Here is a 27,354-nt window from a genome sequence, read left to right as displayed (position 1 = left end):
TTATTATCAAAGTATGTATGCAGAAATACAACTCGGATTTGTCTTCTCCAGATAGCCATAAAAAAAACAGAAAACCATAGTAGTTGAAAAAAAGACATAAATCCCCCCTGCATGAAAAGAAAAATACACAAAAATTCGCAAACTCCAAACCCAACCCCTCCCTTGCATAAAAACTAACAGGATCACCCAACCTCCAGCCTGCCAATCGGCAACAGGAAAGAATGGGTGAGAGCATGAAAAAAAAGCATAAAACTGACAGAGGCCAATATGAACTACATATTATAGATCCATGGTACAAAAAGCAATCAATAACACTATACATATTTCTTAAACATTTATTGGAAAAATTACTGAGACATCATTATTCACAAGTACAAATCAAGACCCTTTTGGATGTAATAAATCTATTCTACTTTGTACACAGCAGCTAAGTCTTTGAGTTACAATATGTAACTGGTATATTATCTTCTATCGCATGTTGGTTCCTTTTCTGTCCAGTATTCAATGACAAAGGTCAGAAAATTAATCTCTTAGCCAGGCCACCTGAAAATAAATGCAACAGTATTTAATAGTTGATATTAAACAAAATAAATATGCCACCCCATTCTTTGCATTGAAATACTGACCTTGAGGAAAAGAAGTAGTACAGGCAAGTGCTTGACTTACTTCACCAATTATTTTCAATTATTTGCTCAAATTTCAAAGTAAATACATTCAAATTTATGAAAAATAATACATAACTAAGACTGACAAACATCTAATGTGCAAAAGAGGACAAATTGTGCAAATAATAAATAAAAATGTAGATAAGTAACACTGAGAACGTGAGTTATAGATTCTTTGAAAGTGAGTCTCTAGTTTGTGGAATCAGTTCATCATTGAGATGAGTGAAGTTATCCATGCCAGTCCAGGAGCCTGATGGTCATCGGGTAATAACCGTTCCTGAACCTGGTGTGGGACCTAAGGCTCCAGTACCTGATGGTAGTAGTGAGAAGACAGCATGGCCTGGACACTGGGGGCGCTTGATGAAGGACGGTGCATTCTTGTAGCAGTGCTTGTTAGCACTGTAATTAAGTTCAGCCTTTTACTGGTTAATTTTTATTATTTACACTAATCTGAAAGTTTAGAAACGCCTTTGCGTTGAGTAGGTGGTAAGAGCAAGCAATGAGTCCAAATCAACCCAATGCTTGCCACAATTCTAGAAAAACAAATTGGCTAGCAACATTTCACTAAGGGAAAAGAGAGGTATATAATATGGGGTCTTCACTTGGAGAACCCAACAGGGGTTCAATCACTAAGGGAACAGTGGTAGATTATCATCTATTATTTGCATGCATATTACTGGTAGAAGTTGCGGTGCTCAAGATAAACCACAAGTATACAAGTTAGACAACATTTTAAAAAGCAATGTGGGGGAAGAAAATGTGGCACTCTCCAATGCACGAAGCCTGCGCATTACCTTGCTCCAGGTTTTCAGTTCGTTTACGCTTGAAGCTTGTCTTAACCTCTTGCTCCTTTAAGGCTTCTGTTGAGCAGTTGGGTCGGGGCAGTTGAGGTCCTGCTGTTGGTCCTGGACGATTACTAAAATACCTCTTCTTCAGTGCCTAGGAAGATTGCATTTCCCCAATTATACTGGAAGTGGCAAGGGGCAATCTAAAATTATGAAACTTCCAAAGAGGTGATTAATTAGTTTTAGTACCATCTATGAACGATCTTGTAAATTAACACGAAGTTTGAAGTCCTTCTCTTCTTACCAGTTTTATTTCTCCTCCACTCAATGGCATTGACGTCCCAGTTTCCTCTTTACAGGTTGCATAATCTTACTCTCATCTGACACCCACACATTCATGTTAAAGCGGATTTTCGATCAGCATTCAGAATGGCAACAGATTAGAAGTATTTAGTTCTTCATTCCCAGTTATATATTCATCCTCACCATCATCATGTGCCATGTCATTTGATGTGGTCGATCATGTTCTTTTCATGACCATGATCGTTCTTGGCAAATTAGTTTGCATTGCCTTCTTCTGGGCAGCGTCTTTCCAAGACGGGTGACCCCAGCCATTATCATTACTCTTCACAGAGTGCCTGGCATCAGTGGTTGCATAACCAGGACTTGTGATATATGTACCACCTGCTCCCACAGCTTCATATGACCCTGATTGGGGGGCTAAGCAGGTGCTGCACCTTGCCCAAGGGTGACCTGCAGGCTAGTGGAGGGAAGGAGTGCCTTCTACCTCCTTTGGTACAGACGTATCTCCACCCCACCACCCAAATTAAATATTCATCCTCCTAAAGTACAAACTTGATCGACTGAATTGACAGCACATTGCTTTTCATAGTTATTTATATACAAACGTTTGTAAATCGGTATCATAAATAAGCATCGATTTACCTGTGTAGCTGTTATTCTTGTACAAGGATTAAAAGTAAAGAGATCTTGTAATAATTCAAGTAGGTCATCCCCAGCAGCACTGAATATATGCTCCAAAGGAGTTCCAGGAAAGCGTTTAAACGATACATAGTCTGGAAGGCTCGTCATTCCCTGCAATTAAAAGAAATATTCATGCAAACTGAAATGCCAAATCTGGATGTGGGGCATAACGTACAACTGCAATAAACTGAGCATTTATCCTTCTGTTTTTCCAATATGATCCAGATTTGTAAAGAGCATTCATTTTATAGATATTTAATCCAACACAAGAAACTCTCGAAGATAAATTAATTTTTAGGAACAGTTTCTTCCCCTCCGCCATCAGATTTCTCAAGTCCATGAACCCATAAACGTTTCATCACCATCTTGCTCTCTTTATTTTATTTTCCTTACTGTAATTTATTTTTATGTATTGTAATGTACAGCTGCTGCAAAACAACAAATTTCACAATATATGTCAGTGAGTATAAACCGGTTTCTGATTCTTTATATAACCTGATCAATGTTGCTAAGATTATTGCTTTATTTTAATGCATCATATTGTTCAAAAGGCAAAGAAAACAGTTTGGTTTATTCTTCGGACGTGCTGTACACTTGCAAGACAGAAATATTGCGCTATATTCTCCTCCTTAGAAGCAAATTTTAAGAACATGGCAAGCAGTAATCCATAACAAGCGTAGCATTATGCACAATTAATTTTAATTGATTAAAAATCATTAGCAGAATATTTCAAATCCTCTGCCCAATTTTAATATTTATGTTGAACAGCAAAATTAACCCAAAATAAGGGGACACATGTAACACCAATCAAATGTCAAAACTATGAAGGTGGAGGTCCAGCATTTCCTGGGGTGAGCTAACTATGCAAGTAAAATCGCATGCCTTTGGACAAGTGCTTCACGTTTCAGTGCTCATTTGCTTATAGTTCTCATTCAGAAAACTGACTTACAGGCCACAGTTCTTCTGTCGGCGTGCCCAAAGCTTCGAATATTTTTGTCAGCTGGTCTAGATCTGAATCGCCAGGTAAAAATGGTGTCTACATCAATACAAAATACAAACATTTAAGCCAGCAATAGCTTTTGGCTATTTAATCTATTTTGTTAAAGTATGTACAAATAAAGTTGAAATACAATAGTAAGAAAACAGCTTTGAAATTCAAATAACACCCTGAACATTTTCATGAATGAAAGATCCAACTCTACTGTGCCAGTGGCTAAACTAGGAACACAAGTATCCCAAACATCCGCTATCAGCAAGACAGTACTCCCTACCTTCCCCACTACTGACCAGGAACATGATACACATCCTTTTGATTGTACCCTCAGCAATAATTTACCCCGTGGCTCTGTTGGAGAGGCTGCAAGTGAGGACTGGTGATGGGAGGCCTTGTTGAGGGATGCAGACACTCATCACCAGGACGTGGAGCTCAGAGTGTAGGCCAGGCTGGGGACCAGCAGCAACTACTGCATTAAAACAGACCACCCCTCCTCAGCACAGAGGAATCTCCATGGAAACAAAATAGAAAACCAATGGAAAGCGATGAATAATCCCGCAGGATGTAGGTGGTGCATCAACACGTGGAGCAGATACTGTCTGTCACCAGCAATGGCCATGCTCACCGTGCTGGCTGAGGTGCAGTCACAGTCCTTGCCAAGCCCACTCACCACCAGATCTCTACAGATAACCATGGGGTGATTTGCTTTGTATTCGCACCAGACCTCTGGCACAGCTGTGGGAGGGTAGGGGGTTCACACAGGTCCCAGGAACAATAGTACACAGCAGCAGAAGGGCAAGGGTTCCAAAATACCATCTGATCAATCTATCTTGACTGAGGCCACATTCAGATCATCAAATCCTCACAATTTCCCTGTCCCTGGGCCCAGCTTACATTTTAGGATTATCACTTCCTCTGCTGGTAGTTTGGGAGAAGTTACAGTCTACTGTTTAACTTTCTTGGGATTATCTTGTACTATTTGTCCATCGCCCTTCTGCAGGCTTGCACTGTGTACCAGTACAGCAATGACTCAAGATTAAAATCCTGGTTTTCAGACCGTCTGAGGCCTTGCTTGTAATTGTACCCATCCTTATTACTTCCTCATCTCTGCTGAACTGTGGCATAACATTCAGGGCTGCCTGATCTTGATGCCTATAAGGAGCTTACCATTTCTCTGACCATTTATGTCCAGTGCTCATGGTTCCTCGCATATTGTATTAACTCTGCCAGTAAACTGGCTACTGCTCATTGCCCTTTATTGTGGATAACTGGCAGAAGGGGAGTTGATGTGCATGTGAGAGAGAACAGGTTGCAGGGCCATTGAGAAAGAGAGACTGGGAATGATGGCATTCATCTGTTATATTTGCCCTTTGGGGACAGCATGGAGCTGATGGGCCAGATGTCCTCCGGTGTTAGACTAACTTGGTAACAAGAAAGTTCTCATCACAAAACATCTGCAGTCCTCCAATTCTGTTTTCTGGCACATCCCAATTTTAGCTGTTGACTACAATCCCTCCAGCTGGTTAGGCCACAAGGTTCTGGACTAACACACTCAACTTCTCATTCACTCATCCCTCCTTTACGAAATTCCGTACATTTTCCCCCGATTAAGTTTCTGCTCAGTTACTGTAGTACCTCATATTTGATAGAGCTCATCTGGAGCTCCTCAGGATGCTTCACTACGTTCAACATGCTAGAAGATACTTGAGCTTTCATGCTACAACTGACCAGTGAAAAACTAAGACTTTGCAGAATGCGCTCACAATGTTTGTGCCCTCAGCGAAGAAGGGAACAAACATTTAAAAGGAAGAAACAAATTATTATTGGATAATATGTAACAGAAAAAGTAGTTAACTTCACTTTAAATGTTAATAATATTTAAAGGAATTTATTTATCCAGTTACTTTCAATTGTAAGTACTTACCCGAAGAAGCAGCTCAGCCAATATGCAACCAACAGCCCACATGTCTACTCCAACACCGTACATTCTTGCTCCAAACAATAACTCCGGTGATCTGTACCACCTGAAATACAGCATTACTTTTTCATTAAAAAGGTTTTTACAGAAGTTAGGAAATGCTCAACTAGAAACTTGAGCAAGTCTCTGTCCCTCATCAATTCTAAGGCAACCTACTGCAGATTCCAAATACTCCTGGGACAAAATAATTCTTCCTCAGATCAAAGTTCAAAGTAAATTTATTACCAAAGTGCATACATGTTACCATACAGTGCCCCAAGATTAATTTTCTTGCAGGCAATCACATTGGAACAAAGCAATACCTCTCTAAGTCTCCTTTTCCTAGCCTTAAACCTATGACCTCTGGTTTTAAACAGTCTGTTTCAGGGGAGAAGTTTCTTACCCTCATAATTCTGAATACCTCCATCAGATACCCCCTCAACCTCCTGCACTCCAAGGGAAACAAACTCAACATATACAATCTTTCCTTATAACTGATTGCTCCATCCCAGGCAACATCCTGGTTAATCTGATCTGCACTTTTGCCAGTGCAATCACATGCTCCTGTGGTGCAGCCACCAGAATTGCACACAGTACTTGAAATATGGTCAATGTTTTCTAAAGTTATACTATTAAAGAAGGCAAGCACCCCACATCCCTCCTTAAACATGATACCTTCAGGTTTCTATATCTTGTACACAAAGGTCCCTTTGTTTCTCAGTACTCCCTAGGGGCCATTGTGTACAAAGCAGCCTTCTTAATCCTTCAAAAATTCATCAGCTCATTTTTATCTGGATTAAATACCTGCCCAATTTAACAAATCATTAGTATTGTTCTGCATCTCCCTCACCATCAACAACACTAATTTTTGTGTCATCTGCAAACATATTACATTCACATCTAAATCTTCAGTGCATTTAACAAACAGCAAGGGCCCTAGTACCCATCCCAGTGGTAACCACAGGCTTCCAATCACAAAAACACGCTCAGCCTACTATTACCAAACCAATTTTGTACCTCATTTACCAACTTGTCTTGAAACCCCTAGGCTCTAATGTTAAAGACCTGTCTTCCATGTGGAGAACTTGTCAAAAGGCCTTCCTGATGTCCGTTAGACTGTATCGGGGGTTCCCAACCTTTTTCTATGCCATGGACCAATACAATTATGTGGACACCAGGCTGGGAACCCTGGACTATATCAACAGCAATTTTTGCATCCGTACACTTTATTACCTCTTCAAAAAATTCAATCATGTTGGAAAAACCAGGTCACCCCCAAACTAAACCAGGCAAGCTGTCTTTGTGTAACCCTGCTTTTCTAATTATTGTCTACATCAGCAAATAAAAAGCAATCTTAGCGGCCTTGTTTCTGAACAAACAGGAAGGTAATCATAAGCTGCAGAAAATCTTGACAAAATTATTAGTCCACATCACTGGCCACAACCTGACTTTAAAGCTCTAGATGAACTTTCCCAACATGTAAACACGGCTTCATTCTTTCCCCATATAATTAGATCTTGGTAAGTTCTCTTGCGAGGTATTACCTTGTTACTACCTGATGTGTATACATTCTATTGGGGCTTCCAAACGATTTGGCCAAACCGAAGTCAGCAAGTTTGAGGATTCCTTTATCATCTACTAATAAGTTGTTGGGCTTCATATCCTGAAAAAAATACATTAAAATCAATATTCACAATGGTCTTCTGTAAAATATTCAAATTAAATGATTCAGTAGTAGTAATAAGAAGAGGATGTAGATGTGGTGAGGACCTACAAGTATCTGGGGGTGCACTTGGATGACAGACTTGAGTGGAGCACCAACACAGAGGCTGTGTACAAGAAGGGCCAAGGTTGCCTCTACTTCCTGAGGAGACTGAGGTCCTTTGACATATGCAGGCCTATTCTTCATTTGTTTTACCAGTCTGTTGTCGCCAGTACAATCTTCCATCTGATGGTGTGCTGGAGCAATGTCAAAAACATGGGTGATGCCAACATGCTCAGTAAATTGATCAGAAAGGCTGGCTCTGTCATAGGGGTCAAACTGGACATATTGGAGGCTGTGGTAGAACAAAGGACCCTACGGAAAATCCTGGCAATTCTGGACAATGTTTCTCATCCTCTGCATGCCACCTTGGCTGAACAGAGGAGCACTTTTAGTGATAGACTAAGACAACTGTGCTGCTCCAAAGAGCGCTGTCTGAGGTCATTCTTACCCTCAGCCATTAGGCTCTATAATGAATCAACCTATAGCCAGGGGAGTGATGATCTCCTCCTGTTAGACTGTTTATGGTAACTTATTTTTTATTCTTTCTACTTCTCTTCTAATATTTATATCTGTGAACTTGTAATGCTACTGTGACACTGTAATTTCCTTTGGGATCAATGAAGTATCCATCTACCTATCTAAAAGCTTAGATAGGGAACAGATTAACATGCTTGTGCCACATCTTTGAAAGTATCTCCAAATTAGTCCCACATCCTAGCACTTTCCCACTGCTCCTCTATATCACGTACGTATACTGTATTACTCGCCCTTCAGTAACTTCCTACAGATTCTGACTCTATTACCCTGTGAAGCAGATCATAACTACCCTCAATGCACAATAAATTAGGCCCATTCCCTCCCTTGTTTTTTTTGACAGTTAGATATATAACTGCAGTCATAAATCCACTTGGAGGTGCTTTCTCTATTTGGATCTATTTCTCTATTTGATTATCTCTATTTGGACCTCACTCTCTTCCCTGTGCTGAGAATAAATTCTCCAGTACCTCCATCTTTTTGACATAACTAAAAGCCTTCATTCCAAGCATCATCCTGATAAACCACATTGTGCTCACATCAAAGTTTTGAAATATTTTTAAAAGTACAATGCCCAAAAAAGTAACATAATTCCCCAGGAGATGGTTAGCCAGTGATTTGCAAAGGTTAGTGGGATTGCCTTCTTCAGGTTATCTACTCTCTTGGTTTTCCAATTTTAATAAATAATTAACCACAATTGTTTATGAACTACTTTATCAGCTGTCACCTGAATATTCAATGATTCGTGATCATTCATAGTTTGCTTTGTATTTGCAAAGCAACACATCTAAATTATAGTTCCTCTCTACACCCCCTCCCCCCAGAGCATGTTATTTCATGTTCTGCAATGCATTTGCCAGATATCAAGAAACTCACAGAACGGTCACAACACGAGGCCATTCAGCCCATTGAGCCTACTCAAGCTCCATGAAGGAGTCCTGCTCACCCTACCCTCTCTTCATTTCCCTCCACTCACCTTGATTTCAGATACTTCATCAGCTTCCTACTGAACCTGACTCTGCTACTGTCCTGGTCTTTCATTCCAGATTACAGCCACTCTGTGTTTTAAAAAACAAGTTTTTCCCCTTAAAAGGAAACTCTCAATACTCAAGACATGGCTGAAACAACATTGCATAAAATTTCATGACTTCTTTGATGTCTATAAATCTATTCATACAGAAGAGAATTTCACGTTTTTTCAGAAATGCTTTCACCCTGTATTATGCACACTCGTGGATCTCTGTTCTGCTACACTTTTAGAAATAAGCCATCCACCTTATTTTGCCTCTTCTTGTTCTATTGACAAAATAAAACACCTTGTATTTCGCAGCACTAAATTTTCCCTGCCAACCATCCTGCATCTTCTTTAAATTCATACTCATCCATTTTATTCCTCACATGCCTCTCAAGTTTTGTGTCATCTGCTGTAATGTAACTTTGTGCAAGTTTCAATTCCTCATTGTTCTAAGTTATTATTTGTTTTGTTGCTTGCTATTTATCCTTCTATGGCTCTTCCTCTGCATTAAAATCTCAGACTATTACAATGGAGCAGCTTCACCAGATACATAACACACTCGGAGGGCTGTATCTGTGGAGAGAAATAAACAGTTTAGGTATGGGGCCATGACCCTTCATATGGGCCGAAAAGGAAGGAAAGGAAGAAGGGCTTCTGCCCCCTTCCTTCCCCGAACTGAGGAAGAGTCTTGGCCCAAAATATTGACTGTTCCTTCCCCTCCATTAATGCTACCTGACTGGCTGGGTTCAATGAGCACTTTGTGTATGTTGCTGAAAATTTTCTGCACCTGAAGAATTGCTTGTGTCACAAACTTGGAAGTCTGCTCCAGAGTATCCTGCACCATGGGAATAAATTTGAACATGTAGAGAATGTTCTCTCCATTTGCTCCTTTTCCTCTCTCCCATTCATACAGTAAGAGCATTTTGAATTTGAAACACTTTGCCCTAGTTATATAAATTAGATAGCAATTATATGAATGTAGGGCTTTCAAAAAAAACTCAAGACAAAAAAGCACAGAGCTATGGAATAAACCCTACATCAGAACTGATTTTTACAATGAAGTTGCACTTAATGATAAACCAGAATCTTACTTTAAAATGCCAGTTTTAGATTAGATATAATCTATTAGAATAGTGGATAGAGTACATTCTCAGACATAACATACAGGTATAAAACAGATGCATGATACACCTTACCCTATGTAGAATCCAGTGCATATGAAGATATTCTAAACCCTGGAGTGTCATTAACATATATGCTTTTATATTTGCAGGAGTCAGCACAAGGCTAGTATCTTTTATTATCACCTGTATTTAATGAAAAGGTAGTTAAAAATAAAGCTTCATGACATGAACAAAATAATGTAGTTTTCATCACATGTACATTGCTGGCCAGAAAATTGTATTCACACGAAATTTTACCTCTAAATCAGTCTCCATAAAGTCAAACACAAGACTGATGTTGGACTTGTGACCAAAGGCATCAAGAAGCTATGGAGAAAAATTACAACACATCAGCATCATATACAAATTTGGAGGAGAAGGGCACTCAGCTCTTCAGTCCTGCACTACCACTTAATAAGATCATGGCCAAGCTGACTGCAACCTCAACCCCACATGGAAGTATAGAGTCTTACAGCATGGAAGCAGGTGCTTTGGACCAACCTGTCCACGCTAACTGTGTTGCCCAGAAAGCTGGCCCCACCTGCCCAGATCTGGCCATATCCCTCTAAACCTCTCCTACCCATATACTTAACTACATGGCTTTTCAATGTTGCTAACGTTCCTGCCTCAACTACTGTTCCTGGCAGCTCTATCCAAATATGCCCCCCCCCCCCGCCTTTGCATGAAGCTGCTGCCTCGGATGTTCCTTTTAAATCTCTTCCCTCTGGTCTTAATCCTATTGTGTATAGCATCTCGCCCTGGGAAAAAGACTTCTCTATGCCTCTCATGATCTTATACATCGCTCTCTCATCACCCCTCAATCTCTCATGCTCCAGGGAATAAAGTCCTAGTCTATACAACATCTCCTTGTAATTCAAGTCCCCAAATCCAGGCAACATCCTGGTCAATTCTCCTCTGTACTTTTTCTAGTTTAATCACATCTTTCCTATAACTGCATCAATGAAACAGTGCACAACACTCTAAGTGAGGCCTCATCAACATCTCACATAACTGCAACATAACTCCCCAACTCCTAAACTTAATGCCCCGACCAACATAGGTCAATGTGCCAACCGCCTTCTTCAACACCCTGTCTTCCTGAGACACTGCCTTCAGTGAATTAAGAACTTGCATTCCGAGGTCCCTCTGTTCCATAACACTCCCCAGGGCCATACCATTCACTCTATAATCCCTACCCTGGTTTGATCTCCCAAAATGCAATACCTCATTTATCTGGATTGAAAGCCATCTGCCAGTCCTCAGCCCACGTACCTAGCTTTTCAAAATCCCTCTGTAAAGTTTCATAACCTTCTACCCTGTCTACAGCAACAGCTATTTTAGTATCTTCTGCAAACTTACTGACCTTGCCTTGGTGCACTCACGTCCAAAAGGTTCATATATTTACAAAGGTCCAGGCACCAATCCCTTTTGCATACCACCAGACACAGTTCTCTAATTCAGAAAACCACTTGACCATCCCCACTGCTTCCTAGCCAATTATGAACCTGAACAGCTATTTCCTCTTAGTTCCCATGCAATCTAACCTTACAGACTAGCCTCTGACAAGGGATCCATCTTGACATCACCACCTAACAGTCAACCTCTGCAAGATCCCACCTAATTGCTTCAAAGTTTGCTCCGTCACCTTAACCTGTAAGCTGGTCGTATCCTTCTCTGCAACTATTTAAGAACTAATAGAATTATGGTCACAGGACCCAAAGTGCTCTACAACAGACATTTTTGTCACTTACCTTACCTCGTTTCCCAGGAGGCTCAATGTCGCACCCCCTCTAGTAGGCCCCTCTCTATATTGATAGCAACAGCTTTCTGTCTGTCAGCTCACAGTAAGCTTTCATTGCCTTACTCATCAAATCTCTTACAATAGTTTTCACCCAAAAGTACTTAAATCCTCTACGATAAATCGTTTTGAAGAAGTCTGAAAGATTCATGACCCTTGGAGAAAAAATATCACCATATCTCTGCTTAAATGGATGGCCTCTTATTTTTACTAGTGATCTCCAGACCTAGAGCTATTGCTACATCATGAAACATCCTTTCTACATCCACCTCACAGCTTGCCAAAGCCCCTTAGGATCTTATCATTCAATCAAGTTTCTTCTGAATCTTCTAAACACCATTAGATGCCAGCCTGGCATAACCCGTCTTTCCTCGTAAAACAACCTTCTAGTCCAGTTATTTGTCTATTAGTCCAAGTAAGAGTACAGCTGAACCACTTCCAAAACGCTTACACACTTAAATAGGGAAACCATATAGTAGCCAGGACTTCAGTTGTAGACTCACCAATGCCATAACTTCTACACTTTTTTGTTCGATTGCTCTAGTGATAAGTGATAACATTTTGTTACTTTTAACAATTTATTGTTTTAACAACATATTAGCAAATCAGATATCTGCTTTTTTCTTATTTGTCCTGCTAAAATGGAGTATCTCCCATTTGAATTTGAATTGACTTTATTTCTTACATCCATCCTTCGTATACATGAGGAGTAAAAGTCTTTAGTTTACGCCCCCGTCTAAATGTGCAATATGCAATTTATAGTAATTTATAATAACTAGTATGTACAACAGGACAGTCAAAATATCATAGAAAGACAATTGTATCAGCGTGAATTAAGCAGTCTGATGGCCTGGTGGAAGAAGCTGTCCTGGAGCCTGTTGGTCCTGGCTTTTAAGCTGCAGTACTGTTTTCCTGATGGTAGCAGCTGGAACAGTTTGTGGTTGGGGTGACTTGGGTCCCCAATGATCCTTCAGGCCCTTTTTACACACCTGTCTTTGTAAGTGTCTGAATAGTGGGAAGTTCATGTCTATAGATTCGCTAGGCTGTCTGCACCACTCTCTGCAGAAACCTGTGATTGAGGGAAGTACAGTTCCCATACCAGCTAGTGTTGCAACCGGTCAGGATGCTCTCAACTGTACCCCTGTAGAAGGTTTGTAGGATTTGGGGGCCCATACCAAACTTCTTCAACTGTCTGAGGTGAAAGATGCGCTGTTGTTCCTTTTTACTCATTACACCCCATTTCCAAGAAGGTGTGTAATATGGAAAAATGTGAAGTGATTTTCCTTTGACAAATTGATCACAATGCAGATAGACTGAAAGAACCAACAATTATGAGCATCCTTCATAAGTTCTAGATAATATTTCGGTATAATGCAGTTTAAGTTCACTAGGAACTAAACTAGTAAGGCAAAAGCTGGCCTTTGATTTTAAAAAAACTTACGATTCCACAAGCCTGACAGGTTCAGCCATCAGAATGTAGCTAAAGCAGACTTGCGGAACAAAGTATTTATTTGTCAGTCAGATTATATATACAAAATGATTTTGAAATTTTGTGCATACTTACTCCTATAATATTTGGATGACTGAGTTCCTGTAATAGTTTGATTTCTCTCAAGGCTGTTCTATTAATTCCTAAAAGAAACAGTATTTGTTAATGAAAAATGGATGTGATGAGACAGCATACAATGATAATTAAAATGATTTAACCAGCTCGAAATCTCTTCAAGCGTTTGTCATTTGTTCTCTTTAACTATAACAGACAACTTTCCGTTCCGTGGACAGGGTGCAGGAGACTTCAGAGCTATTAAAATCAAAGGTGAATCTGACTTTTGGGTTATGACAATGATTAGGTGTTCCTAGATCAATTTCTGCAATTTCCTAATCATATTTTTAAAAAACCATATTAATAAATCAGTCCATTCTATACCTGATCTATAAAACACCACCAATATAATACCATTACCTCATTTATATAAGATATTATCTGTTTCTAGTTCAATAAACTTGAACAATGGAATGCAAATTTGTTAACTCGCTGCTGATAACTACCTTGGTATAATATTGTTCTTCAGCATTTTAAAAGGGATGTGGGCAAAGAGTTAAATTCTCAATCCATATTACAGTTGTGTCCTATACTAGCCTGCTGAGATAAAGTAATCATTTTGCACTCTGTTTTTGAGTAGTAAACAAACATACCGATGATTGTAAAATGATATGCTGGCTTTACTGATTATATTTATGGGAGGGGGAGGGGGAGAGGGGGATACCAAAGTGCTGGGTTTTGGATTGTAGTTTTGATGGACTCTGGATCAAATTCCCTTTGGGGCTTCTGCTGTTGCTTGCATGGTGGGTGGGGAATCGATGTATTTGCTGCTACTTCTGCGAAGGCTGAGGAGTGTGGAGGGGGGGGTTTTGGGGCTTCGAAGTTCTATCATTCATTCTATTGGGTCTCGTTTCCTGGATGCCTGTGAAAAGTATGAATTTCAGGTTGTATACTGTATACCTTCTCTAATATTAAAGGACCTGAATCTAAATTATTCAAGATGATGATTAACATTAGTCACATCAAGTTAAACAGCAAAACAGATAATTCCCTAGAAGCTGACAAAAATAAAATAAATAACTTGTTGGAATTATTCTAGACGATCAGTTTGTGACAGTATTAAACAGGTAACCTATCAATGCAGTTCTTTTACTTGGACCCTTTTTTTAAAATTGAAACTGAACATTAAAATGAAAAAAAAAGCTTCATGTGAAAACTCCACCCTTATTTAATTAATTCCTTCTAAAATTACACCTGAAATTATCATAGTTTTAAAATAATTACTGAGAAGGTTACAACCAGTTCACAGGTCTTGAACTGTGACAGCAAAGTTTGGAGAGATTATCTGGGACATTAAGAGTTCTTAGTAAATGACATATTTTGAAAGATATGATAATGAACTGTACAGAGTTATCCAACTTCAAACTGAACAGAAGATTTTGTAAAACAAAAAACACATGCAAAAGCAATTCATGGTATATCTTTATAATTAGACTATCCAGTTTAGAAGTGAGTGGACAGGGACACAAGACTCCAGATGCTGGAATAAGGAGCAAAATACACAATGCTGGAGGAATTAAGAAAGTCAGGCAGCATCGTGGACAGAATAGATAATCCATGTTTTAGACCGTAAAACATAGGAGTAGAATTAGGCCAGCTGGCCCATCAAGTCTGCTCCGCCATTCAATCATGGCTCATCCATTTTTTCCTCCTCCTCAACCCCAGTTCCCGGCCTTCTCCCTGTAACCTTTGATGCCATGTCCAATCAAGAACCTATCAATCTCTGCCTTAAACACACCCAACGACCTGCCCTCTACAGCTGCATGTGGCAACAAATTCCACAAATTCACCACCCTTTGGCTGAAGAAATTTCTTCGCATCTCGATTTTGAAAGGGCGCCCCTCTAACCTGAGGATGTGCCCTCTTGTCCTAGACTCTCCCATCATGGGAAACATCCTTTCCACATCTACTCTGTCTCGATCTTTCAACGTTTGAAAGGTTTCAATGTGATCCCCCTTCATCCTTCTGAATTCCAGCGAGTACAGACCCAGAGCTATCAAATGTTCCTCGTATGATAACCCTTTCATTCCTGGAATCATCCTTGTGAACCTCCTCTGGACCCTCTCCAATGCTAGCACATCTCTTCTAAGATGAGGGGCCCAAAACTGTACACAATACTCAAGGTCAGGCCTCACCAGTGCCTTATACAGCCTCAGCATCACATCCTTGCTTTTGGTTTGAGACATTTCATTTGTTGGATGGAAGGGGGTTGGATATATATAGAAAGGCAATCAGTGCCCACTGTTGAAACTGCATGATCCAGACAACAACTTCTGTGATCATATGTACATCATTAAATATGAAATTGGGAAACTACTGCCAAAATTTCCCTGCTCCTCCAGAGGTTATACTTATTTGCTGAGAGATTTGGTAATGAATCACATGGATTGGCATGTCCTGATGAAAGGCCTCAGTCCGAAATGTCGACTGTGTATTCCCATCTATAGATGCTGCCTGACCTGCTGAGCTCCTCCAGCACATTGTGTGTATTGCTCTAGATTTCCAGCATCTGCAGTACCTTTTGTGTCTCTGGAACAGAATGAACTGCTACACTTATCCAGCAGATAATCAATTCAATTTGCAGAAAAAAGTTACGTTTTCCCACTGAAGGACAAGTAATTTATAAATGGCAATCTTAATTTATACCGAATAGAAAAATATCCTTGAGGATTTAATAAATGATAGTGATTTTAAAAATTCTATCTTTTCCCCCTTTTTTGGGCTTCTCTATATGATTTTGTAGTTAAATTAATTATTAATCAACACTTGCTAGTTCAGAGGATCAATTTCAAATTTTTCATGCAGTTTGGTTAAAAGAACACAGCAATCAAATCATGTGAAGGTGTTGTACAGCAGTGGATCACTGCTCAGCACAGGTTCTAGTGCAGGAGTAAGTGGAAAAACTACTGGCACTGCACATTTATGCTGCTCACAAAAGTATCATAGAAATCAACAACATTTATTGAAATTAAAATGAAAGGTTCTGACAGAGGGTCTTCCGTTTTTTTAAAACAGATGTTGTATGACCAGTTGAGTATTTCAGCATTTTGTTTTTATTTAGATGTCCAGCAACTGCAACTGTTTAATTTTAACACAAAACTATTGTATTCTTTCTAATATCAAATATAGCTATTTGGATTATGCGCTGTACGTGATATACAGTATGTACCCTTGGTCCCTGAAGAGAAGTGTTTCATTTAGCTGTATACATGTGTACAGTTGAATGACTATAAACTTAAACTTGAAATCTGAATCAATTAGGATACAAGAACACATGAAAATAGGATTAGACTACCCAATCCCTCAAGCCTGATCTGCCATCTAATAAAGTCACAGTTGATTTTCCCCAAGCCTCAACTCCTAATGCACTACTCACCGTCTTTAGCTTCTGATCTGTGACCAACCTTAATCTGAAAAGTAAATACAAGATTGTATTTAAATGGAGCGTATTTATGTAGCTTGCTATACATGTATTGTCTGCATTTCTGGTTTTTCCAAGTTTACTGCGGTAAACTGTTTAACTTGCTTTCAAAACTGTTAGTTACATTAATTCTAAGATGGACTCCAGACAGCAATCAAAGACAAGCCTATCTTCAAGATGGAAAGCATGGAAATCCCTCATGAGATAGATGTACTGCCAATGATTAGCGAAGAGAATGTCTGTAAAATTTCATGTGAGGGTGGGGGAATTTTCTTTTCAGAATATTTTTCTATTTGACACATCAAGAAATCACTGGATTTGTTTCTGCTCTGTCTCCATTTTTACTACAATGAAAGTGTGATGCTAGATGGAGTCTGGGAGTCTTATTCTGAGTTCCTCAAATTACATCAACAAAACATGTAGGTATCAAGAACAAGGGGTGTCTAACTAGCAAACCTCCTAAAATTTTTAGCTTTAAAAATAAGATTTATGCTACATAATATTTAAAAAAATAAATCTAGATAAAGTTTACTAATATATTACAATTGTCAGACTTCAAAAACATTGTTTTGGCAACAAAATACTTTGGGAATTCTTGTGGTCATATAAATACATATTTTTTTAAAACTTTGGAACCCTAATCCCTTCTCAATGTAGAAGATAAATTTAACAATGTCTGGAACTTGACCCTGCTTTAATATCAGACTAAGTTCAATCTCATGTTTAAAAACACACTGTATCATTTAAGTCTAGGTCAGAATAGGTCAAATATGCTCCCTCTAAATATTGCAACTAAAAAATATGCACAACTTTGTTTCTGTATCTAGAATTCAGTTCAGATTTTGAAAAATGTTGCTTGCTTTTCTTAATGATCATAATAAAAAGCTGCAAGATCCAAGCAAAAAAAGTCAAGTTACTAACCCCCAAGTTTATGGATTTATAAGCCCTTTTATAATTTTGGATAATTTGTTAATATGGTATAGGATAAGGAATCATTTTGAAGATAGGGTCTGAATACTGAGAATGAACTTGGGTTCAAAATGGTTGTTGTAGCCTACCTGGAGAAAGTTACCAAGATGTTAAGTAAATATAGCAGTGAATACAATCTACCTGGATTTCAGTAAGGCATTCTACACTGACATTCAGGACAGGCTCAATCGTATATGATGTGGGAGAGAAGCATTATATTAAGCCAGTTTGATAATGACCGGAGATGTACAGCAACAACTGGGTAAGTTATCAGGTTGTATTGCTGTTCCTTATTTTAACTAAAGGCGATCAAGAGGTCAGAATAATGCCTTTGGATACTGTATTTGGAGACAACAGAAAACTGTGCACAGCAACCATAACCAATGCACTATGTCGAAATCACAGGAGCCTGAAAGACAACAGAATAGGAGAAAAGGCAGGCAGTATCTGGCAGTTAAGTACAAAATCATGAAACTAGCAGTAGCAAATAAATTCAAATACAGGCTGTCTCTGGGTTATGTAACTATTCTGTTCCCGAGAAATGTCAGAAGCCAACTTCTCTTAAGTCAGAAATGTCGGTTTTCTAAAGATACCCATACTGTACAGTTTTAGATACAGTTGTATACTTTAATTTTATTGAAAAATAACTCTAACACTACCCACAATTAAACTGTGTACAGTCATTAATGAATACATGGAACGTTTTATTAGTATTACTAGCTTGCAATAAAGCTTTAACATAGTAAGAGAATTGCAATAAAGTTGGATTTCTACAAATCAGGTCATTTGTAATCTTGGCAATCTTATTGCCCACTTGCAACTCTCGACTGAAATTACCAATTCCACTTATATTACCAGACAATCTGACGATAGCCATGCTTACCTTCTTAATTGCAACAATGTTGTCAGTGTTCTTGTCTTTCGCCTTATATACAGTGGCGAACTATAAAAAAGAAACACATATTGTGGCATTAGGCAGAGGAGAGGTCAGTTTTTTCTAAAACCAAACTATAATTTAAAACGTCTGAACTGAGAATTGTGGATTTAATATCTACAATCTTGCATCTGTTTATCTCAATAAAATCAGTGTTCTGTCTCTTAGAGATTTTCATGACAAAAACTTCGTAAGTTGTTCATTTCATATCAAAGGATCTTCAAACATAGCATCTTATATGCTGAAAACAAGATGATTTACATCTTTACAACCTCACACGCACCAAGTATTGCAGAAATGAAATTATTAATAGACATGAAGTAAACTAAGATGGGTTGGAAACAATATGGAAGCAAGCCCAACAGTATTCCCTGCCAGAAATACATGAAAATGAGTCACACAGTAATGAGATCTCAACCAAAGTGCTAATACTGTATTGTTTTAAATCCACAGTAATCCAGATTTGTTTAATTAACATGTTAAACACCAAAAGCAATGGAGTAGTGTTCATTAGGTAAAACAATGAAGAGAATAGAGAAGATTTGCTATTTTTTTGAGTTGTGGCGATCCAATTTATAGGGTAACTTACTCATCTTGAAAAATGGAGAATATTTTGCTTTTATTCCACAAAATTTAAAATGACCATAATGCACTGCACTACATTCAATTATTTCCTTTAGATACGATGTGCATTTACTGCTTTGCGCGAACTATGTTTTAACATAAATATGGATGATATATTTCTCTCATTCTCAAAATGCTTCAAAATGTATCGACTACTTGCTGGATTGCAATTACACAAAAGTTACAGGAGTTACAAATTTTTAAAAAAATCTCTCATCATACATTACCTGTGAATAAAGAAGCAGCGTTTCCATAAGAACATCAGATATAGGAGCAGAATTAGTCTGCTCTGCCAGTTCATCATGACTGATCCATTTCCCTCTCAGCCTCAAACTCCTGCCTTCCCCCAGTATCCCTACATGCCCCGACCAATCAAGAATCTATCAACCTCTGCCTTCAATATACTTAAAGACTTGGCCTTCAAAGTTGCCTGTGGCAATGAATTCCACAGATTCACCACTCCCTGGCCAAAGAAATTCCTCCTCATCTCCATTCTAAAAGGACACCCCTCTATTCTGAGGTTGTGTTCTCTGGTCTTAGACTTCCCCACCATTGGAAACATCCTCTCCAAATCCACTCTATCAAGGCCTTTCACCATTCAATAGGTTTCAATTAGATCACCCCTCATTCTTCTGAATTCCAGTGAATACAGCTAAATTACAGTGATTTCAGCTAAAAAAAACTTTCATCAATATCATTAACTCTTATTTCTCTCTATGCACACGCTGGTTAAAATATTACTCACATTACAACACAGAGGGCTGTCGTTTGGCCCATTCCCAGTTGCATCAGCCCCATTTCCCTGTAGTTAAACAACTTGCTGTCTCTCAAATACCCATCTCCCCCCACTTGATACTATGGCACTTACTTAGATTAAGAGGTAATTTACAAAAGCTAACTGATCTGATGATGAAATTGGGATCTTTTATTATATGAGACATGCTGGCTATACTACAGCCAGGTTTACTACAGCTCTGCACTTTGCACCATACTCCTTCACTCTAGCTGCCCCATATTTCATAACTTTTGTTTGTTTTCTCCCTACCTGCCAATATAAACTCACTAACTAGATGACACCATAATGTATTGCTTCTACCCACGCTGCCAGAACTATTCCCTATCAATCCCTCCACCAAACTACCAAACTTCTAGTTTTTCCCCATGCTGATGAAGATTCATTTTCTCACAAATGCTACCTAACCTGCTGAACATTTCCAACATTTTGTTTTTATTTCATATTTTCAGCATCTGCAGTTTTTCTTATTTTATGAGACCATGTGGTGGAGCTCTGGAACCAAAACAGGAAGATTACTTAGCCAGGACATATTACAGGCTTGCAAACAATTACTGGAAGGCAAGGGAATAAAATGAGAAGTATAAAAATGATAGGATAACAGTAGTAGGGGACTTCAACTTCTCCCATGTTAACTGGAATTGCCAAAGGATTAGAAGGAGTTGAATTACAGTGCACTCACAAAAGCTTTTTGAACCAATATGTAAATCCTTTTACAAGAACTATACTGGATCTTATCTTTCCAAACATAAGAGTCAAGCAGTGGAAGTCGGAAAACGTTTTAGAAACAGTGATTATAATGCTTTAAGTTTAAAATTGTGTTGGCACATGGCCAAGTGATTAAGGTGTCGGTCTAGTGACCTGAAGGTCGCTAGTTCGAGCCTCAGCTGAGGCACCGCACATTGCTCTGCGACGACACCGGTGCCAAGCTGTACTGGCCCCAATGCCCTTCCCTTGGACAACATCAGTAGCGTGGAGAGGGGAAGACTTGCAGCATGGGCAACTGCTGGTCTTCCATACAACCTTGCCCAGGCCTGCACCCTGGAAACTTTCCAAGGCACAATTCCACGGTCTCACGAGACTAACGGATGCCTGTAAGTTTAAGATTGTTACAGAGCAGTAGACGAATAGATCAGACTCAAGGTCTGAGTTGGGACAAAACCCATTTCATTTTGATGAGACACAGCCGGGAAAAGGAAACCGGGAGCATCCACTTGCAGGTAAATCTACATGTGACCAGTAGAAGGCATTCAAAAATGAAGTAGTAAAAGCTCAAGACCAATGGGTTCCTGTTATGGACAACAAGTATAAAGATTCTGAAGTGCAGGCACATTTACAGCTGAATGAAAAACTAAGGTACTTAAATGCAGGGTTGGAGAACTGAAATTAGAAAAGGCCAAAGGTAGTGAATAAATGTTTCTCATTTGTATTCACTCTGGAGAAACATGTTGTAGCCTGATAACTCAGGGAAGGGAGCAGGGAAAATTTAAAATGAACTGCCTTCAAAAAGGTATTAGCTGTCTTAGTGGGCTTTGTAATGTACGGATCTACTTCTTTTAGAGCAATGACCGCGCCCCCCCACCCCCACCAGCACTACGTATTGATCTGTTGCCAACCTATGCACTGTTGTCTATGTAAATGCATCATTCTCTCTCTCTCTCTCTCTCGCTGCAATGTGAATAGACCAGTTAAAGCCATTTCCTGCGTACATGCTTCTATGTAATTGATATGTAGTTGTGCACAGACACAACAAATTGGCGACAAGGACAAACCTGAATGTCAGAAAATATCACAAACTGTACTGACAGTTAGGGCACGATTACGGGATGCAACAGTGAGAGATAAACAGCACAAAGAAGGCCATCACAGATGCTAACAAAGACATTAGTACAGTACGTAGTACACAGTCAAAAGATGTGCTGAATTTAAAGTGAAAATAACGTGGCAATGGCTTCAGTCGGGAAAGTTGACGAATTTGATAGCGCTAATGAAGCCTAGGAGTTGTAACATGAACAATGTGGAGGAGCAAAAGAAAGCCCCTACACTTCTTACTTAAATGGGCCCAAGAACACACAGTCTTTTATGCAACCTAGTAACCCATGAAAAGCCAGCAAGCAAGACGCTCAACGAAATCGTTACAATTTTACAAAATCTCTTGAGCTCTAAACCACTGGTAATAGCTGAGAGATTTAGGTTTTACAAAAGGAACCAGTCAAACGATGAAAGGCATTTCTGAATACATTGCAGAATTGCACAAACTTTCCCAGTACTGTAACTTTACAGATGGACTTCCTGATGATTTAAGGGACAGGCTTGCATGTGGCATGCATAGTCAAAGCACTCAAAAGAGACTACCATCTGAAAGAGACCTAGCCTTAGAACAGGCATCGACCATTGCAATATCGTTAAAGACTGCAGCAAAGGATACAGCAGAACTACAGAAAAGGAGGTTAGAATGTGAAATGCACAAAATGTCCCTAAATGATGCAAAAAGCCAAAAATGTTATTCAGGTGGCAAATCCTCCCATGATGCAAATGACTGTCGGTTCAAGAAAAAGTCCGTAAAAAGTGTCACAGACAAGGTCACACAGAGAGAGCGTGCAAGGAAGACAAAAAGCACAACCGAAGTAACAGTCTCAAACACAAAACTAAGCAAATGCATAAAGTTATTGAATGCAAACCAGAATTAGACAACATAGAGTCTGACAAAGGTGAACTGTCACGCCTAGAACTGCATAGTATAACTGAAGCAGATCACAAAATCATCTAGATCACAATAGATATGTCTGGTGTAAAACTGAAAATGGAGCTGGATACAGACAGGGTCAGGTTTCTCCATAATTCCAGAGGCTGACCACAAGATATGATGCTAAAGACTTACACAGGCGAAAAAGTGTTTCCCAAAGGCAAACAAAGTAAATGTGATGTATGAAAGCCAAACACAACAGTTAGAGCTTTAAGTTTTGGTAAGTGGAGGGCTAGCACTTTTCAGATGTGAATGGTTGAGAAAAATCCAGCTAGGCTTGCACTCAATCAAAGCTTCCTAAATGGTAGCACTAACCAGAGGCTGTCACAGCTGCATAATGCTAATCATAAGGTGTTTGAGAAGGGAATAGATAAACAGATCGAAGACTTGGCCAAAAGCTCTTCCGGATGCTAAAATGTTGAAAATGCACCCCCACAGGCACCGTTACACCCATGGGAGTGGCCGTCTTCACCATGGCAAAGTGTACATATTGACTTTGCTGGGCCATTCATGGACTCCATGTTTCTGATTGCTGTGGATGCTCTTTCTTCTTTTTAAATCTTTTTATTAATTTTTCCAAAATTATAAACAAAATAACAATGTTGATACAAAGAGATTGGAATAATCTTATAGTTAATAAACATATACAGAAAAGATCTCAGATAACACAGGTATAATAGACTTCCAAACTCATGATGTAATTAATCATAAAGAAAAAAAGAAATAAAAAGAAAAAAAATAAAAAGAAAAACCCCCAAAAAAAGGAAAAAAAAGAACTAAATACTAAACCCAAAAAAGCAAACGGAACAAAACAAGGCTAGACCAATATCTTAAATCGAACATGTTCAGTAATGTCGTCAGCTCCCCTCCTCTATTCATATATTTTAAGTTAATAAGAAGGATTCGGAAAGGTCAAATTACATCATATGATAATGTTGAATAAATGATTTCCAGGTTTCTTCAAATTTAACCGAAGGATCAAAAATATCACTTCTAATTTTTTCTAAATTTAAACATAATATAGTTTGGGAAAACCACTGGAATGTAGTAGGAGGATTGGTCTCCTTCCAGTTCAATAAAATAGATCTTCTAGCCATTAAAGTAACAAATGCAATCATCCGACAGGCTGGAGAAGACAAAGATCTATGTTCTAGCATCGGCAATCCAAAAATTGCCTAATAGGATGGGCTTGTAAGTCAAAACATAGAACTGTTGAGATAATATCAAAAATATCTTTCCAATATTTTTCTAAAATAGGACAGGATCAAAACATATGAGTTAAAGAAGCCACCTCAGAGTAACATCTGCCACAAATAGGGTTTATATGGGAATAAAAACAGGGATTTTATCTTTCGACATATGGGCTCTATGCACTACTTTAAATTGTATTAATGTATGTTTAGCACATATAGAGGAAATGGATGTTCATTCGAAGTGGCGTGAGGTTATACCAATGAAGTCAACCACCTCAGCAAAGACTGTCTCCGCTCTGAGGACTATCTTCACCAGAAACGGCAAATTGTGAGTGACAACGAAGCACAATACACATCAGAAGAATTCTGACTGTTCATGAAGAAAAATTGCATCAGACATTTGAAGTCAGCTCCTCACCACCCAGCAACGAATGGGTTAGCTGAAAGTTTTATCAAACCTTCAAAAAGTCCACAGGCACTAAAGGAAGTAATGGAGGACATTGGTGTTGCTGTAATTCTGACAGAAATGTTCAAATCTTCTCTGGCTACAGGTGACAGATGAAATGTAGTATCTTTATTTAAGGAGGTACCTTGGAAAAAGGCCAGGTAATTACAGTAGTGAGTCTCACACTAATGATAGGGACTTTATTGGGGGGAATAAAACTCCTGAGGGGCAGGAATTGTAATAGATGGTCAGTGTAGCCTTGCTAAGTAAAGATCCTCCTAACTAACTAGCCTTACCTTTTAAAGAATCAGCTCAGCGAGGATGATGCAGTTGATGTGGTCTGACAAGGTTCCTCATGGGTAACAGCCCAAGGAGTCCAGGAGAATTTAGCAAATTGGATCTAAAAATGGCTTGGTAGTAGGAAGCAAAGGCCGATGGAAGATTGTTTTTGCAATTGGAAACCTGTGCCTATTGGTGTACCCGAGGAATCTCTGTTGTATACATAAATAATCTGGACATTAAGGTAGGAAGTATAGCTGGTAAGCTAACAGATGAAATGAAAAACAATGTTGCTGAAGTGGATGCTCTAACTGCACAATGATATTGATGAGTTTGTATGGTGGACAGGGCAACAGCAGATGAAAATTTATCCTAATTGAGGTGATACTTTTTGGGAGGGACAATGCAGTTAGAATACAGGCCCTGGAATGTGGCGTGAAACTGAGGGGTCTCGATGCACACATACAAGAATTCCAGCAGGTGGCAGCACAGATAAAATGATGAACCCAGCCCTGATGAAGGGCCTCAGCCTGAAACGTCGACTGCTTATTCCTCCCCACAGATGCTGCCTAAACTGCTGAGTTCCTCCAGCATCTTGGGTGTGATGCAAGACATTTGCCTTCATTAGTCCAGATGCAGTGTGTAAGAGTCGTTAAGTTATGGTACAACTATATAAATCATTAGTTAGGCCAGAGACAGAGTATATGACACCACACAACAGTAAGAAAGTAGCTGCAGAGGAGATTCACCAAGATGTTGCCTTGGAAGGAGCACTTCAGACGGAGACACAACAGACTGCAGATGTTGGAATCCCAAGCAGAAAACTAACTAATGAAGGAAGCAATTGTAGAATGAAACTGTCAATTGATGCTGCAGGTCAAGACCCTTCATCTGAACTAGATAGGCTGGGTCTGCTTTCCTTGGAGTGGAGAAAACTGAGGGGGCAACCTGTATAAAGGATACGTAAATATGCGGGATATTGACAGGGTAAATACTTAAAACTTTCCCACTGATAGAGCCAAAACAGCATGTTGTGATGAGGACACTGCAACAGAATACAGATATTCTATATTGAAGAGCCTTGCAAATAGAGTTTAAAGTGGGAAAAGGTGAGGTCATGTACTTCAGTAAAGTTCAGAGGGATTTGGTGTTTCAGTGCTTTAATCAGAAAAAGTTAGTATCAGGTGCAGCGAGTAGTTAAGGAGGAAACAGTATTTTGGCCTCTATTCTGAACAACAATCTGCTGGAGGAACTCAATAGAGTCAATCATGTCTTGATGCAGGGTTCTGGCCCAAATCATTGACAATTCCTTTCCCCTCACAGACACTGCTCTATTCACTATTCCCCCATCAGATTGCTTCCCCACATCCCAGTATCTTTTGTCCCCTTCAGAATAGGGAAGTTTTGTTATTGTTATACAAGGTGTTGACACAAAAGAAGAGCTGAGACCAGCATAGATCAAAACCATGATCATTTAGAATGGTAGGAAAGGATTGAGAAGCACGTGGCCTACTGCTACTTCTATTTTCTTGTGTTCCAAGTTTGTACAGGTTCGAGGTAACGGGGTGGGAAAGTTAGAAGAAAGTTGAAGAAGAATTTTTTTCACGTATTGTGTTTGGAACGTGGAACAGACTGCCAGCCATAATTTCAGGGAGGATGGTGGTGGTGGAGGTAGAAACTCTCACAAAATTTAATACTTAGTTGGAACGCCATGGCATAGGAGATTACCGGCCGATTGTTGGAGCATGGAATAATAAAACAGCTGACGGCCAGCAACGACACGGTGGGCCGAAGGGTCTGTTTTCGCACGCATGATTCTCAGTGATTTTCAATTGGGAAATGAATGTTTAATGCAAAGTTTTGTTGCCAAGTTAAATACCCATCAACTATTTCATAGACTTCTCGATGCAGTAATTGAATCGGTGCCAGATATTTGTTAAAGCAGAAACGAATGAAACCCATGATGTTCTGAGGAGTAAAGCCTCAGTTCAACATCGCGCACGGTCTCCATCACTGAAACACGTCGGGCTGAGGACTATGCAGAACTACATATAAGGTCGGAGCAGCGGACGAGCCTCACCTGTCCCTCGCCCAGGAAATCGAGCTTCTCGTAACGCTTTGCCCGGGATTTAACATCCACCGCCATCCTGCCCCGAAACGGCAGCTGCTGCACAGCACAACTTCCGACTCAACGGCCTCGTCACTTCCCTGAGAGCAGAGAGCCAAGCCGGAAAGTCAGCGAGGCTGCCTAGCAACCAAACTAAACACAGCATCCTCCCCAGGAGCTGGGAAACGTGCAACGCTACTGCAGGGTGCTGTGCATCAGTGCATTAAAAGGTGGACGCGGAATTCTCAGCTTCGAGGCATTGTGTGCATTGAAGATGTTATAGTCAAAACTGAAAGCACTGCGGATTTCATAATGACAATCTAGGTTCGAGCAAGCAAAGCTGGTGATGGAACACTAACCAAATCGGATAATTGGTTTATTATCACATATAGCGGGATAGTGAAAGCGTCATCCAGACAGATCATTCCATACATAAGCACATTTAATTGGGGTAGGGGGAAATATGATGCTATTAGGCAGGAACTTGGGAGCATAAATTGGGAGCAGATGTTCTCAGGGAAATGCACAGCAAAAGGGAACATTTGCATGGCATTCTGCATAGGTATGTTCCATTGAGGCA

General features: G+C 39.5%; 1 protein-coding gene across 1 annotated transcript; it reads right to left on the bottom strand.

The window, feature by feature from the left end:
* cdk7 (cyclin-dependent kinase 7) lies at window positions 1-26,849 on the bottom strand. The gene is made up of 12 exons (XM_072257817.1): window positions 26,748-26,849; window positions 18,537-18,596; window positions 16,640-16,673; window positions 13,225-13,292; window positions 10,121-10,189; window positions 9,896-10,006; window positions 6,930-7,048; window positions 5,353-5,452; window positions 3,384-3,470; window positions 2,396-2,545; window positions 1,460-1,604; window positions 1-543 (listed from the first exon to the last, which is right to left on the bottom strand). Exons 1-12 carry the CDS (start codon window positions 26,811-26,813, stop codon window positions 515-517), a joined length of 1,038 nt encoding a protein of 345 aa, XP_072113918.1. The 5' UTR covers window positions 26,814-26,849; the 3' UTR covers window positions 1-514.
* Between the last annotated feature and the right edge of the window lie 505 nt (window positions 26,850-27,354).

This window comes from Mobula birostris, chromosome 5 (assembly GCF_030028105.1).
Source record: "Mobula birostris isolate sMobBir1 chromosome 5, sMobBir1.hap1, whole genome shotgun sequence".
In the NCBI taxonomy this organism is placed as follows: domain Eukaryota; kingdom Metazoa; phylum Chordata; class Chondrichthyes; order Myliobatiformes; family Myliobatidae; genus Mobula; species Mobula birostris.
The sequence above is the reverse complement of the archived record's forward strand: the minus strand, read 5'-3'. Positions and strand labels throughout refer to the sequence as shown.

Coding starts and splice junctions, on each gene's coding strand:
- cdk7 (XM_072257817.1), bottom strand. CDS start 26,813: ATGGCGGTGGATGTTAAATCCCGGGCAAAGCGTTACGAGAAGCTCGAT. Junction 10,190..13,224: donor GTCATCCAAATATTATAGGA/GTAAGTATGCAC, acceptor TTTTCTCCATAG/CTTCTTGATGCCTTTGGTCA. Junction 7,049..9,895: donor TGCACTGGATTCTACATAGG/GTAAGGTGTATC, acceptor TATTTTTTTCAG/GATATGAAGCCCAACAACTT.